The sequence below is a fragment of the Mus musculus genome, chromosome 2 (assembly GCF_000001635.26).
Source record: "Mus musculus strain C57BL/6J chromosome 2, GRCm38.p6 C57BL/6J".
In the NCBI taxonomy this organism is placed as follows: Eukaryota; Metazoa; Chordata; class Mammalia; order Rodentia; family Muridae; genus Mus; species Mus musculus.
The window spans coordinates 18900678-18915404 of record NC_000068.7 but is presented as its reverse complement, the minus strand read 5'-3'; the positions used below and the strand labels follow the sequence as shown (position 1 = coordinate 18915404).

The following is a 14727-nucleotide window of genomic DNA, read 5'->3' as shown; positions in this document are numbered from 1 at the left end:
AAGTCGTAAATTATTTGAGTATATTAGAGTGAGACCGAGAAGAAAGATGTGCTCCTTTGAAGCTTTCCAGATTCGTTTCTTTTTTCTTCTTCTTCTTCTTTTTTTTTGGTTTTTCGAGACAGGGTTTCTCTGTGTAGCCTTGGCTGTCCTGGAACTCACTCTGTAGACCAGGCTGGCCTCGAACTCAGAAATCCGTCTGCCTCTGCCTCCCGAGTGCTGGGATTAAAGGCGTGCACCACCACGCCTGGCTTAACCTGCCTATTCTAAAAGAGGCCAGAAATCCAGCTTTTTGTGTAAATTTTCTGAAGTCTGATAGACAAGTAATTAATTCAAGCACTTCCTAAATTACCCAGCTGAAAAAGTACATCATTTGACATCTCTTCTCAAGCTCATTTTAAAGGCAAAGGGTGAGATCAGGGGCCTCTGGGCCCTGAATGAAGAAGTAAAACCAGCCTCAGTCATGGGTCTCTAGACTCCAAGGCTGGGGTCCTTCTCAGTAGACCACGTTGTAACATTTGTTTTCATTGGCAACGTCTTTCTTAGATTTTTTTTTTAAACTCCATATGCTTCTGGAATAACTTACAGATTTCTGGCCTTAATTCTCAATTTAATGTTGGATTCTGTGTTTTATGGGTGGTAAATTTTAACATGAATCTATTCTTTGAGTTGGTAGTGAGCCAGCCACTGAGGCGTGTCCATCAGAAATCTCTGTGGTACTGGACTGGGGAGATGATGGCTCAGTTGGAAAAGTGTTTGCCTCACAGACAGGAAGACCTGACTCCAATTCCCAGGACCTACATTTAAAAAAATGTATATATTTATAATTGCTGTGTTAAAGGAGGCAGGCACAGGAAGAGCCCTGGCGTTTACACCCAGCTAACCTAGGTAACTTGACAAGGTCAGTGAGAGACTCTTCAAAACAACAAACTGGATAGCTCCTAAGGACTGACACTTGAGGTCGACGTCTGTATGTGCAAGTGTATAGATACACATGTGCACACACTACCCACCCACAGCATGTGGAGAGGGAACAGGTAGGGAAATGACTCTTGATAATAGAGCTTTGGGGCAATGCGTTGCCGGATGGTATACTGCTCCTGGTTTTATTATTATTTTAATCAAGTAGCCACTGTGCAAAAGATTGACTCGATTGCTTTTAGTTAAAAGGAAATAAAACCGTAAGTGACTAATTTAGGGTTTTGAGTTTGCAGGTGAAGGAGACAGACTCTTTTGTCTGTGCTTGTATCTGAGCTTTGCTATCAGAACAATTTCATTTGCCCTGTCATAATGAAACATTGTTTTCTAGATAGTGGAAGGTAGCTCACTCTTGGATCCTGTCATCTGTGTGATCTGTAATATGGAAGTATTAGCTTTTCCAAAATGGCCTCAGAAATGAGTATTGATGGAACGGCTGTAGGAAATTGGCCTCACCCAGTAACAAGTAAAGATACACTTTGCAAATACCTTCAGCTAGCCGCCTGTTATTCCTGCCCCTGTAATTGGCTCTAATTTGCTCTGCCTGCCCCACCGAAACCTCAGAACTTTCTAATTGGTATTCAGTTTGCAGGGTTAACTGTAACCAGAGCCACTCCAGCCCAAGTGTGGGCCATATGCCTGTGTCTGGACTGGTTTTGAAAGTTCTTAATTGTTTCAACCTATCTCTGTGACAAGGTTGTAAAAAGTATTTACAAATGATGTGCAAATTATTGAAGATTTGATTTCCCCTTGCATGGAACTTACTAGTTACAAGTGACTATCCAATTAATACTAAAATCTGATTTTAAAAAATTTAGGTTAAAAAAAAATTAGGTAATTCTTCCCAAAGTTAAGTTAGTAGGAAAGATGTAATTTGAAAATGTGTTACTGTTGTTGTTGTTGTTGTTGTGATTTTGTTCCCTCTCTGCTACTCTTCTGCTTTGTTTTGTTTTTATTGTTGAAACAAGATATCTGTGTTTTTCCTCATTAGTTTCAATTGCAAATTATTGTAACCTTCAAAGCTGTAAGTTTCTTTGGTCTGCATCCCCTGTGATAACAAATAAGGCTGCTCAAAAAGAGCTGGGGCAGGGATCTCAGTGGCTATCAGTAATAATCAGTGAACGTTCCCATTTGTGTGAGTGTGGACCCGTCATGTGTGGGAGTTGGTAGAACTGGCCACGGCCTCCGACTCCTGCCACACACTATAAATACTGTTTTCATTCATTTCCTAAGTGGAATGAACCTTAGGGCAGAAAAAAAAGTGCTTAAAGTAAATGATTTGGTAGAAAAATCTTGTGTGCTTTACCGGAGGGCTGCAGGGAACTTCTTAGGATGAGTCCAGTAAGTATGACGTATTTAGTTTTGAATGGTACTAATGGAAGGGGCGTTCTTTCTTTCTTTTCTTTTTTTTTTTTTTGGTTTTTGGAGACAGGGTTTCTTTGTGTAGACCTGGCTGTCCTGGAACTCACTCTATAGACCAGGCTGGCCTCGAACTCAGAAATCCACCTGCCTCTGCTTCCCAAGTGCTGGGATTAAAGGCGTTCGCCACCACTGCCTGGCGGAAGGGGCGTTCTTTAAAACAGTAACAAGGAATCAGTCATGCTGTTTACCTTCTGAGAAAGCCAAAAGCAATGAAAACCCAGGATGGGAACTCTGGCATGGCACTCTTAATGATGAGCTTTCCCTTTAAGAACCTTAGTAACGGTAACCCGCATTCTAATTAACCACACCCAGTTATGCATGCTAACTCTTTCTCCTGCTGGGTCTTTGGTAATGGTGACTCTTTGGCGCATATTCTGGTCCAGTTGCCACCTTATAGGTTTCTCTCTGTTGTTGAACTGTGTTTTAACGTAGGCATTCAGGTTGCTTCTCTTGAGATTGGAGAAGGAATGAGTGGACATCTCTGGGTCCTTCCCACTCTTCCTGTTGCCACCCCACATCCAGCCCTGATCTCCGGTAGACTTGGCTGCTCCCAGACATCTCTGCTCCCCAGGAAGCTCCTGATAGTGTGCCCACAGCTGCCTGCACACACCAGAGTCCTGTTTTAACTCAGTGAATCAGGATTTGTAGAGAAGTGTCTTTACTAAAATCAGATTAAACGTCTGGGTCGCCTCTACATGTGAGAGATTTTGGGGTTTTGATCCCTCCCCCATTTTTCTTGGTTGAATTAAAACCATTTGCTAGACAAGCGAGCTGGTACACTCCTTTAATCCCAGAGACAGGTGGGTCTCTGTGAGTTCGAGAGCCTAGTTTGTGTAGTGAGTTCCAACCCGTCAGGGGCTATATAGTGAGACCATGTCTCAAAACAAACAAACAGAAAAATAATTAAAAGCCCAAACATAATTATCTATTGGTCTAAAAACATGATGTTTAGGGTGAATGCATCTTACTTAATTGTCATAAATAATGCCTTAAAATTTATGATCTTATCCTTTAGTTGGCTTAAAAAGTATATATTAACTATATATTTTTCTTAATGCCTCGGCATGAAACAAACTTTGTGGGGTCACCTTTATGTGCCATAAGTTTTGTTTATTTCTTGTCTAGAATCTGCTCATTGGTCCTGATTTTTGAAGCTTAGATGCATGCTTGCAGTGTGAATTTACATACAGGGATGGGACTCACTTCAGTCATGTAACTCACAGGAAGCAATGGACCTGGGATTTCCAGTGTGGTAGCTAACTTGCACCTGATAGGAAGCCGAGCGTTCTTCTGTGGAGAAAAGTCAAGACCCCTTTCCCACAGAGAGCTGTTAGGAAAGCCCACAGAAGACTGCTGGGTAGTGGGTAAAGCATGGGTTTTCCCTGAGTTAGAGGAAAATGTAGACAATTATCTATAATACGTAATTGTTATGGAGACTGATTTGCGCCCTTCAGTGATAACTGTTTATGATTCTTTCAGATTTGGATGCAGCCTGGTGACTGAGTCACAAGTAGCTGCACAGAAGTGGTAACAGTTGAGGGACAAATCGCACCTTGGGTTGTGTGGGTGAGACCGCAGCTGGTCTAACTGTGGACAGCAGCACACATTCAGTTAAGCACACATTTACTGTTTTCTAAAAAAGAATTTCTTCAGTTTTTAACACAACAGAGGGTTAATTTTTAAATGAGCTTTCTATGGCTCTTTGCTGTGAATCCTCACCCTCTAGGCTGGTAGAAATGTAAAGAGATCCTGAGTTTGGGAAATGTAGCCACTTGCTAGGACTGCTGGAGTCTTCACGACGTGGGTTGGATTCCAGCTGCAGCTTGACCAGCTAATAGCGGGCAGCAAATCTCACTAAGCCTGCATTGCCTCATCTGGGAAATGGAACTGATGCTACCTACACTATTGGGTTATAAATATCAGATTAGATGCCATGTCTAGAGGGGTCAGCATGGTGTTTGGCAGATGCCCAGTAAGTATTAGCTATGGCATTAATCCCAAGTATTAAAGTGTGTTCACACAAAGCTGAACAGAGGCAAGACATCTGCCTGCCCCTCTTCCTCCATTTCCTACTTTGCCCATTCCCCTCTGCCCCGCCCCCTTCCTTAGCTCTTGAATTATAATGTGGTCAGGTCATTTGGGCACTTGGTACTAACAGACATTTGTACCAGCCCTCTCCACCGCACCATAGCCTTGCTTTCATTGATGTTGACAACAGAGCTCCTTTATTTCATGTCTGTGAGGCCTGGGTACTGTGAGTCTCTGTACCCAGTGGCTCAGCAGAGAGTAATACCTGTGTTTTAGGGGGTGACTGGTACGGCATAAACAGAACCACAAGGTCCTTCGCAGGGTACAGGGAGACCCAGCCGGTGGCCTCTCTGCATGGACTTATATCTGATACACTTAGAAAAGTGCTGAGCTATGTCCGATGGTTACTATGTCTATCTAAGCAGAGCAAAACTGACTTTCCCAGAGAGGTGTGACGACCATTAAGGGCTCCCCGTATGAAGGCTATGCTGTCCTTCTGTTGTAAGAGTTCATTACATATTTGCAACCCTATAGACTGTGCCCGGAATGGCAGGCTCATAGGCTAAAGGGAGTGAAGTCACCCAGGAAGTTGAATAAGCTTTCATTGTTCAAGCACTGCTGAAGTTAATACGTTTCAGTAAGGCTGGTGATGAGTCCTAACCTTAAGCACCAGAATGAAGCATTCCTACAGGAAACAGTCGAGGCTCAAGAGATGCTGTTGGAAACCTATTGATTACTAATTAAAAGTTGCCTTTGAGTGGCAGGGGCTTTGATTCACTGTGTGTTCATGGGTGGTTAATTCACTTGGCCCAGAAGTTTGAACGAATGACTTGGTAGGGGAAGGGAAAGACAATATAAAGCTACTATAAGTGAAAGACAATGTAAAGGACAGATGAAATGGCCTGTCTGATTAAACTCCGCATCAACCTATTCCTCAGTCATAAAGGGAGAAAGTGAGCTAGGGAGATGGCTTGATCTGGAAAGTACCTCCTGTACCAAGCACCAGGACCTGAGTTGATAGCGCGTGCTCCTGTAACCCCAGCAGTGGATTCAGACCACCGCTGAAGTTCTTGGCATCCTGCCTACCCTAATGGATGATCTTCCTGCTCAGTGAGAGGCCCTATCTCAAAAACAAAAACAAAAACAGAAGGGGTGGAACTACTCCAGGAAGACACTGAATGTCAACCTTGGACCTCCACACCCACACCCACGTACCGACACTAGAAAGTATACATCTCACCCAAACCCAGCACATACCTAAGTAAATAAATACACATGCATTGTCTGTGTAGTATGAAGGTGAATTTAATGTCATTCCCTTCAGCAAGCCGTTTATCCCACCTCTGCTCCAAGTTCCCAGTACACTCACTGTCTAGACTCAACTGTTTCTATTAGCTGCCTGGGGCTTGTGTTCAAGTGTCCTGCCTATCAATTCCTCCACAAGTGACTTGTGTGACACTGACTTCTCATTTCTGGTGATGGCCTTCACCCTGCAGCTGCCTTGCTCCTCTATCTACCACACCATGAGCAAGGATCTCAGACATAAAAGGCTGATCTGATCCATCCATCATCCATCCATCCATCAATCCATGTGTCCATCCAGCTCCATGCCTGCTCCCTGATCCACACTCCTCCAGCATCTACTCAATGCCTTTACTCTGACCCCTCCAACTCAGAATGCAAATGGACTGTAAACTCTGCCCCAGAGCCAAGCCCCACTTCTTATCTCATTTTCTACCTTTTGCATTAACACTTTTCAGGCTCTTCTTTTCTCTGAGCCACCAACTGCTATCAGCTTTACCTGACAAAATGTTGCAACCAGCAGCAGCCTGCAGTGTCCTGAAATCAAGCTCCTGTCTAAGAAGCCATTAATGCATTCAAATCCCCGTCCTAGCAAGAAACTCATTGCTTGTTTGCTTGATTTTGTTTTTGCTTTCTGCAACCAAGAACCCTTCAGAGTACCTTCCATAGTGCAGAAAGTACACATGTTTAAAGTGGTTTAATGTTTTTATTGAAATCATCAAGGGAGAAAATAGCATGGGGATCAAGTGCAAAAAAACAAGAAAAAAAAAAGGCAGTTTTCATAGTCATGCACAGATCAGATTCATCCCCAGCACCTCCCATGGTGTAAAAGAAATGGGATGCTGTGATTTGTCCTCTGAAGCCTGTATCTTTCTTTGCTTTTTGTTTTTTCTTGAGATAGCCTCACTGGGTAGCCCAGGTTGGCCTCAGACTTGCCATCCTCCTCGTCCAGACACCCAAGTGACTCCTAAGCCATATTTGAGCTTCTCATTCCCATGAAGCCATCTTCTCCCTGAGTGAAGGTCTCAACTTCATGTTCAAGCTCCATGCCAATACTTATATTTAAACTCAATCCCTATAATTAAGAAAAGAGTGAATGTGGATATCTGCACCATTTTTGAGGTGCTCCAAAATATAAATCGTATCTGCATTTAATAGATACTTACCTCACAGGTAAAATTCCTCTGTCTCTGATAACACTTTGTTCACCGAGGAAGTTGTCCTTGAAGTGGGATCAGTGGAGTTCTGTGTCTGGAAGGAGACAAGGAGACAGAATGAGGGTTGGGCATCCCTAAGGGACAAATGGCCTTATGGACTAGCCCCCTGTATTCCTTCTGCACCACCCAGGCTCAGTGTGGGAGGGAGAGAAGAACCTGGGCGGTAGCTGGGAGGGAGTGAGGACAACCAGGAAAGAGTTCCTGGTGGGAAGCAGAGGAAAGGCACAGTTCCTGTTCTCCCAGATTTTTTGCCACTATGTGGCATCCTCACCAGGATAACCAATGCTATCTACGTTGTGTTTTTCTAGATCAATGAACTGAGCCACGTTCAAATCCCTGTCATGTTGATGCCTGATGACTTCAAAGCCTACTCAAAGATAAAGGTTGACAACCACCTTTTTAACAAGTAAGTATGGTGCAGCCTCTCTGGAGACTCCCTGGCTGGGCAGATGAGGACTTTTCTGACTTTCTGTAATCACACAGTTTTTTCAATGGGTGGGAGTAAAGTTTTGCTGATGAAGTTTAGTCCTGTGATAAACACAGCCATCTGTCACATTCAGAGAGCAGCAGTGGGCCCCCTGGGATAATATCCCTTTGCCATATGGCATATTGTTCCCTATGAGTGTCTTATACATTAAGTGATATCCTCATTACTACTTAAATGTTTGGAGCTGTAAATTACTTGGGTTGTTTGAGCAGTTATGGACTTTTGCTCTTATACACAAAACTCTAAAAACAGTGGCTTTATGAATTGAAATGACTACATTAAAACAATTAACAATTAATGTGTGTTATTATAAAACATAACTGGATGTCATGTTTGGGTGTCAATAATGTTCTTCATGTGAATGGGATACCTTTGATGTCAATTAGTCAGTTTATTCAAAATTTAGAGCTACAGCATGGCGCTTCCTCCACAGGGACTGTAGCCAGGACGGAAGCTGGAAACTGACACATACACAAATTCCTGTCATTCCTGTATAGAGAACAGTAATAGAGGGGTGTCCACAAATTGTATTTATCGTTTCGTGAGAGCACAGAGGAGGGGCAGTTCTCTACGAGTCAGGCGAGCCTTAGAGTAACCTCTCGTGAGTGTGAAATTTCTTTCCTCCTCTTCTCTTTGTCGTAGTACTGGGGATTGAACCTAGGGACTCACACATGCTAGGCTCTACCACTGAGCTACCCCCTGCCCTCCATGCAGTGTGTTAACCATGGTTTTGTTCTGATGTGAACTCATAAATTCCCATGATCATGTTTACAGGTTGACTTTGTGTATAAACACACAAAGGTGTGGTTGAGGGGAAGGGCTTGATTGTAGGGATGAGGGAGAGAGTGCAGCCAGGGGCATCTAGGGAAGTCCAGAGCAGAGACAAACAGAACCCTGAGCATGGTCAGCAGACTGAACTGGGCCATGAGGGGTGGGAGGCAGGGAAGGGTGAGAGAAGAAGACAAAAGAGAAAGCCAAGAGAGCACAAAAGAGACAGTTGGACAAAAGGACCAAGAGAGAGGCAAGTGAGAGTGGGCCAAGAGAGCACAGGGCTGACAGGGCAGGGCTATTTAGGATTGGAAGCTGGGGGAAGGGAGCTGGAAAGGTTTAGGGTAGGGGTGGGGTGAGAAGAACTGAGAGGAGCCCTGGCACTGAGTGAGCCAAGCCGGGAGGCCAGCCTGGGCTTTAGTATGCTAATTGGCACCACAGTTAGCCATTTGGCCTGAGTTTCTCTTGGACCTGACAATGAGGAAAAGTTCTTAGTGTGAATTTAGAATGTGGTTCTTGGGTGTGAGGCAGCCTTGTTTGACAGCTGCCTCCATAGTGACCTTGCTGTTGTCACCTGTCCTTTTTCACTGCCATCCTCTCTGCTCTTCACTGTGTGCTTCCAGCTTGTCCCTCCCCACTCCTCTTTTTGGGGAATGGCTGCTATGTGCAGCCAGTGTTAGGGGGCGCCACAGTCTCAGTGTGAGAACAGAGGGCATTTTCAACCTGTCTCTCTGTCAGGTCTGATTGGGTTGTATCTAGTGCTTGCTGTGGGCAGTGAGCTCTCACAACCTCACTGCTACACACAGGTCCAGGTCGGGCAGAGTGAAGCCTGTTAGCCTCCAGTGTGTCTGAGCCTCACTCCACAATGTGACCCTTGCAGGGAAAACATGCCGAGCCATTTCAAGTTTAAGGAATACTGCCCAATGGTCTTCCGGAATCTGCGGGAGAGGTTTGGAATCGACGACCAAGATTTCCAGGTGAGCTGCTTATGTGAGATGGCTTTGCTCTGTCAGGTAGGACTTGTGTTTCTGTCCTTGTGAGAAGCATCCTTTGCAGGCTCAGGTTGCAGTGTTCATTCTGAACGGAGGCATTCTCTAAGGCAAGGGGTCTGTATGGTGTGATGTCAGGGATGTGTCTGTAGGAAAAGAAGACAGCACTGAAGAGTGAACACTCTCACTTCTAGAGCCAGTTTCTGCCAGCCATGCTGCTTTCTGCCTTCTCTCCCTGTACTTGGTGCAGTCTCCATTTTGACTTTCTAATGAGAGAGAACTTTTTAAGTAGCTGCGGCTCCTTGACCAGTCTCCTAAAGGAAAATCTGCTTTCTTAGTACTTGTTTGTTTGTTTGTTTGGGGGTTTTGTTTTGTTTGTTTGTTTGTTTTTCGAGACAGGGTTTCTCTGTGTAGCTCTGGATGTCCTGGAACTCACTCTGTAGACCAGGCTGGCCTCGAACTCAGAAATCCACCTGCCTCTGCCTCTGCCTCTGCCTCTGCCTCTGCCTCTGCCTCCTAGGTGCTGGGATTAAAGGTGTGCGCCACCACTGCCCGGCTTCTTAGTACTTTTAAGATGCTGTGATAAGATACCATGAGTGAGGTAACTTAGGAGAGAAAATGTTTATCTGGGGCTTACAGTTCCAGATATTGAGCCCATGACCAGCATGGTGGGAGCATGGTGGCAGTCAGGCATGATGCTGGAACAGTAGCTGAGAAATCACATAAAGCAGAAAGAGCTAACTGGAAATGGTGTGGGCTTTGAAACCTCAAAGCCTGCCTCTCAAGATAAACCCTTTCCTAATCTTTTCCAAATAGTTCCACCAACTGACAACCAAATATTCAAAATATCTGAGCCTGTGGGAGCCACTCTCATTTCAAACCACCACGTCTGCCAGTGATTCCCTGAGCTTCATATAGACAGCAGATCAATAAGTGCTAAAGGTTTGTTTTTGTTTGCTTGCTTGTTTTAAAGCAGAAATCTGACTACTAACTTGTCTTGCATCTCCTCAGATGGATAAGCACTCTCTCTAACTTGCCCTAAATTTGAAACCTGCATCAATGCCACATTGCCACCCCAGGCAACCTTACAAGTGCCACATGGGCACAGCTTGCTCTAAGGTTTCTCTTGAAGAATAGGCTTAGTCAGGCAAGCTGTGCTTGCTTAGCCTACTTCCCTAAAGATTAGGCTCCCATTCCCACCCACCTTTGTTAACCTTTCCGAGAGTTTTTGCTGTGCTTCATCAGGCATGAGACCGCTTCCCAAGTGACCTGTAGGCTCCTAGGGCTCCCCAGATGTCCAGGTTCTGAGCTGAAGGTCTGGGTATCAAAGGAAGGCTCAGTGGTAAAGGATGCGACCTGCAGAATCTGTGTATTCCTTCCCTCAGATGGCTCTGACGTCAGCACCAGGTTTCAACTTCATTGATGAAACAAGCCCTAGATCACAATTATGGGTGCAGTGTTCATGGTTGAAAGAGTGAGTGTCTGCTACAGAAGGAGTGAAAAAAAAAAGGGTTATGTGAAGAAGGAATAATTTTATGTGGCCTGAGAACTGTTACTGCATTTAAACAAGCCATGGAGTTTTTGAAATCTCTGCTTGACCCTGGAGTGTGTCCCTCCTGCATCCCACCTTTCCCCATTTTAATTAGAAAATAGCCAGGGCCCAGTGGGATGGCTCAGTCATCAAAAAGCCTGCTACACAGGTGTGAGGACTTGAATTTGGATCACCATGGTAAGCCCGATGGAGACAACGGAGACAGGTGGGGTCTCTGGAGCTCACTGGCCAGCCAGTCAGTTACTGAGCTATGGCTTTAGTGAGGAACCCTGTCTCAAAACATGGGGCAGGAAGAAGTGGAGGTGTGGCTCCTTATGTCACATCTAACACATGCATCTACATGTACACGCACCCATATGCACATACAATACACATGCATCTACATGTACACACACCCATATGCACATACAACACATATGCATCTATATGAATTTCAATGGCCCCCACTACAGAACCTTCATATGCTTCTTGATTGATTACTGAATTGAAATCTTTATGTTTCTCCTCATCAGTTCTATTGGAGAGATTGAAAGTGATCCCATTTTGTGGTGGCAGAAAAAAGTGGCTTTTAAAGTTTCCTAAAATGACAGTTGTGTTGCTGAAATACTAATGCAGCACGCTGTCCCCCTAAAAGTAACACCATAGAAGTTGATATTTACGGATGTGCAAATCGAGGCGCGCAGACTTTGAGAGGAAAAGAGGTGAGCAGAGGAAGGCTCACAAGGAACTAGTTGGCAAGTCTCTTGCACACTGAGCAGAAGCGCAGAATGGAGGAAGTTACTCTGAGTGTGATTAATCATCTGACCAGCTCTTTCCCTCAGCTCTGCCTGCTGCTCCGGGCATGTAAAGCATTGCTTTCTCTGTGACAACTGTATTTCTTTTGAAAATTATTTTTACTGAAAGTTCAGAAGGCCTTCAGTAAACCAGAGGTGGACTTTTCTCTCCACATCTATGTTCCTTTCCCAGAATCCTCATGCTCTAAAGCTGCCTCAGCAGACTGGGGTGTAGTTCCGTGGTAGAGCACTTGCTCAGCAAGCATAGATTTGTGGGACTGAGGCTTAGTCTAGTTGGCTGAATGGTTTGGCTGAAGGCAAGTCAGTTGACACCCTGGCTCTTTACTTGAACCTGGTAGGCTCCCTTGTAAATCCTAAAGTGGCCCAGGATCCAGGCCAGCCCATCAACTCAGCCACCAGCCAGCCCTGTGCGTCACCCTGCAGAGGCACTGGCTTGCTGATGGGCTGTGGCTGTTGTCTGACTGTGTGTTTTCTGAAGTGCTTGTATTTTAGATGGGTGACTTAGATCACTGTGGCAATAGAACCAGGATCATCTGATTAATTGTGTACTTGTGTCTTTCCTTTTACTCAAAATGATGCCTGTCTCACCTTGATCCTTCAGGGTTGTTTAGTAAAGGCTTCTTCGATAATGTAGAAGGGGGTAAGTAGCCAGCGAAACTGAGCTCTGTCTGTGAACTTTAACATCCTGACAGAGGCTGGAAACATTCGTCCCAGCCAGCAAACGTGTCTTTACTCTTGTACTGATTTCATGGGTGCATGGATGTCTTTAACTTCTTTTTTTTTTTTTCTGTTAAAGACAAATTTAAACAACAGTTCCATTATGGGCTATCTATCACTAGTTCCCAGTACCATCCATGATAAACACTTTTTGTTGCTATGACAGAATGCCTGAGAAAAATAATGTAAAAAGAAGAAGGATTTCGTTGGGCTCATGGTTTCAGAATGTATAAACCCAGGATGCTTGGGGCCTGGCCTAAGGCAGGATATCATGGTTATAGAAGCACATGATAAGACAACCAGGGAGCAGAGAAAGAGGGGGAGAGACCAGAGGAGGGAGAGGAAAGCAGAGGAGAAAGGAAGAAGGGAGAGACAGAAAGAGCCCCTTCAAAGGCACACCCCTTCATGACCTTTCATCAACCTGGTCCAGTCTCCTAGTTTCTGTCACCCCCCAATAAAGCCATTGGATTATGAGTCCACGAGTGGATTAAGCCACCCCTTAGCTTGAACTCACATAGTCCCATCAGCTCCCAGAAGCTCTTCCAGCTAGGGCCCAAGTCTTCCAAACCCTACACCTACCTAACATACAGATGTTGACGTGTGTGTCTGTGCATGTGTGTGTGTGGAGGGTGGGGGGAGGACGTGCCTGGACGCATGCCTGGTAATTTTAGGTTCAGTCTGAGTTTAGTGGCTTAGTATTTTTTTAATTATATAATAGGTTTGTGATATTCTCAGACTGAGTTCTGCTTTCCTGGTTGTTGTTGGTCCATGTGGTCCCCTGTCCCTGCTTCTTTTAGGATGCTTTTAAGGATGACACTGTCATTGAAGGTTCCACTACTACATTTTCTATATTTCCAGTACCACAAGCCCTGGCCCCTTCACTCTGATTTCGCTCAAGCTGATTGACTGTAAGTGTATCTATTTGTCCTGCTGTGTTTCAGATTCTATGCTAAACATTCCAGGTATCTTCCCTACCTCCTAAGTGCTGGAATACAGTCATGTGCCACCATGCCCAGTTCTATGCGGTCAGGATGGAACCCAGAGCTTCATGCCTGTTAGGCAAGCATTCCACCAACTGAGCTACATCCCCATATTTGATGCCCAAAGGCCTAGACATTCTTGGGAATACAGACAAAAGAGTGAAGCAGTGACAGTTTGGAAACATTCTAGATTCTATAGTAAATGTTAAGATGTTTCCTTAGCTTTGAGAAAGTCTGCCACCTCCTTGCTGGCTTTGCAGGACATCAGCCCTCTTAAGACAGTCCTGGGAAGTTGGATAGAGGTTTCAGTTTGCTTGTGGGTGTCCGGAGAAGACTACCCATCAAACCAAGAAGTTGCCCAGGATGGAGCCTGCAAGTTCAACCTAAATCCAAACACAGGGCACAGTTGCCACTAAGCCCTCTTGTTCATTGTGTTGGATAACACCAGGTTTTGCTCGCACCGACTGCTTCCTGGATCCGAATCCCTCGTTATTTGAGTTCGGTGCCCTTCTTTGTATCAGCAACAGAGTTCTGATTTTAAAACTCATTCATTTTAGATACTAACATTTTAAACTTCTGATGTTCTTGTTTTAAGTTTCAAGCTCTAACTTGAAGACCTTCCCAGCTTACCGCATTTTAGGGAGTAGGGGATTCTGCCAGGACATCTGTCAAATAAAGATGTTTGCAGGGCAGACTTTCAAGGTGACTTAAAGCTGTGTGAAAGAAGGAACTATAGTCTTTCCTATACTGCCTACCTTCCCGTTGACAGCTCTAGAAGAAGGGAGGGTCGGGGGTGTTCGTGCAGTACATCACAACTGGGTAGAGAGGGAGCTGCAGATGGGGAAGTTGCCAGGCACACAAGGAGAGCATGATATCAAGTCTGAAGACCTCACCTTATCTGCAGCTAGCAAGCAATTTTGTGGATTTTGTGCAGGGGAGAAGAGATGTATGAAGTCTGCTTTTGTTTTTTGTGAGTATATGTGTATATGATTTAAATACGTATGTATTTATGTGCATGTATGTATATGTGTTTGCATGCATGTGTGAATGCATGCAGAAGCCAGAAACTGGTGTCTGGTATCTTTCTGAGTTGCTATCCACTTTACACATGGCCTCTCCCTGAATCTGGAGCTCACTGGTTTCACTGAGAACCCCCGTCTCTTGACTTTATGTGGATGTGTGTAGATCCTAACTCAGGTGGCAAGTACTTTATCTACTGAGCCATGTCCCAGACCCTGAAATCTGGGAAGGGGGTAGTAAATAATTTTTAAAAGTCTTATTTTTTATTCATGTTTACGTGTGTATGCCACATGAGTGCAGGTACCCACAGTGGCCAGAAGAGGGCATCAGGTGCCCTCTTGTGATCAACCCTACATGAGTAGGAAGAGCAGCAGGATTTTGAGTCATGGAAGGGAATTGGGAGTTTAATGCAAGAAGAGAGGGGAAGATAAAGTTGAGTTTCTGACCTGTGGCTTGGAGATCATGAAGTACACACA

General features: G+C 44.7%; 1 protein-coding gene across 8 annotated transcripts in view; it reads left to right on the top strand.

Moving 5' to 3' along the window:
• Pip4k2a (phosphatidylinositol-5-phosphate 4-kinase, type II, alpha) overlaps positions 1-14727 on the top strand; it is a 156037-nt gene that overhangs the window by 82887 nt on the left and 58423 nt on the right. For 6 of the 8 annotated variants that reach the window (XM_006497396.4, XM_006497394.4, NM_001355147.1 and 3 more), the window contains exons 2-3: positions 7253-7350; positions 9080-9176. In XM_006497396.4, coding sequence (XP_006497459.1) covers positions 7253-7350; positions 9080-9176 — 195 coding nt within the window. Of the gene's footprint in view, positions 1-7252; positions 7351-9079; positions 9177-10004; positions 13160-14727 lie in introns of those variants that run through there. The other 2 variants (NM_001355149.1, XM_006497397.3) reach the window with 2 other exon arrangements.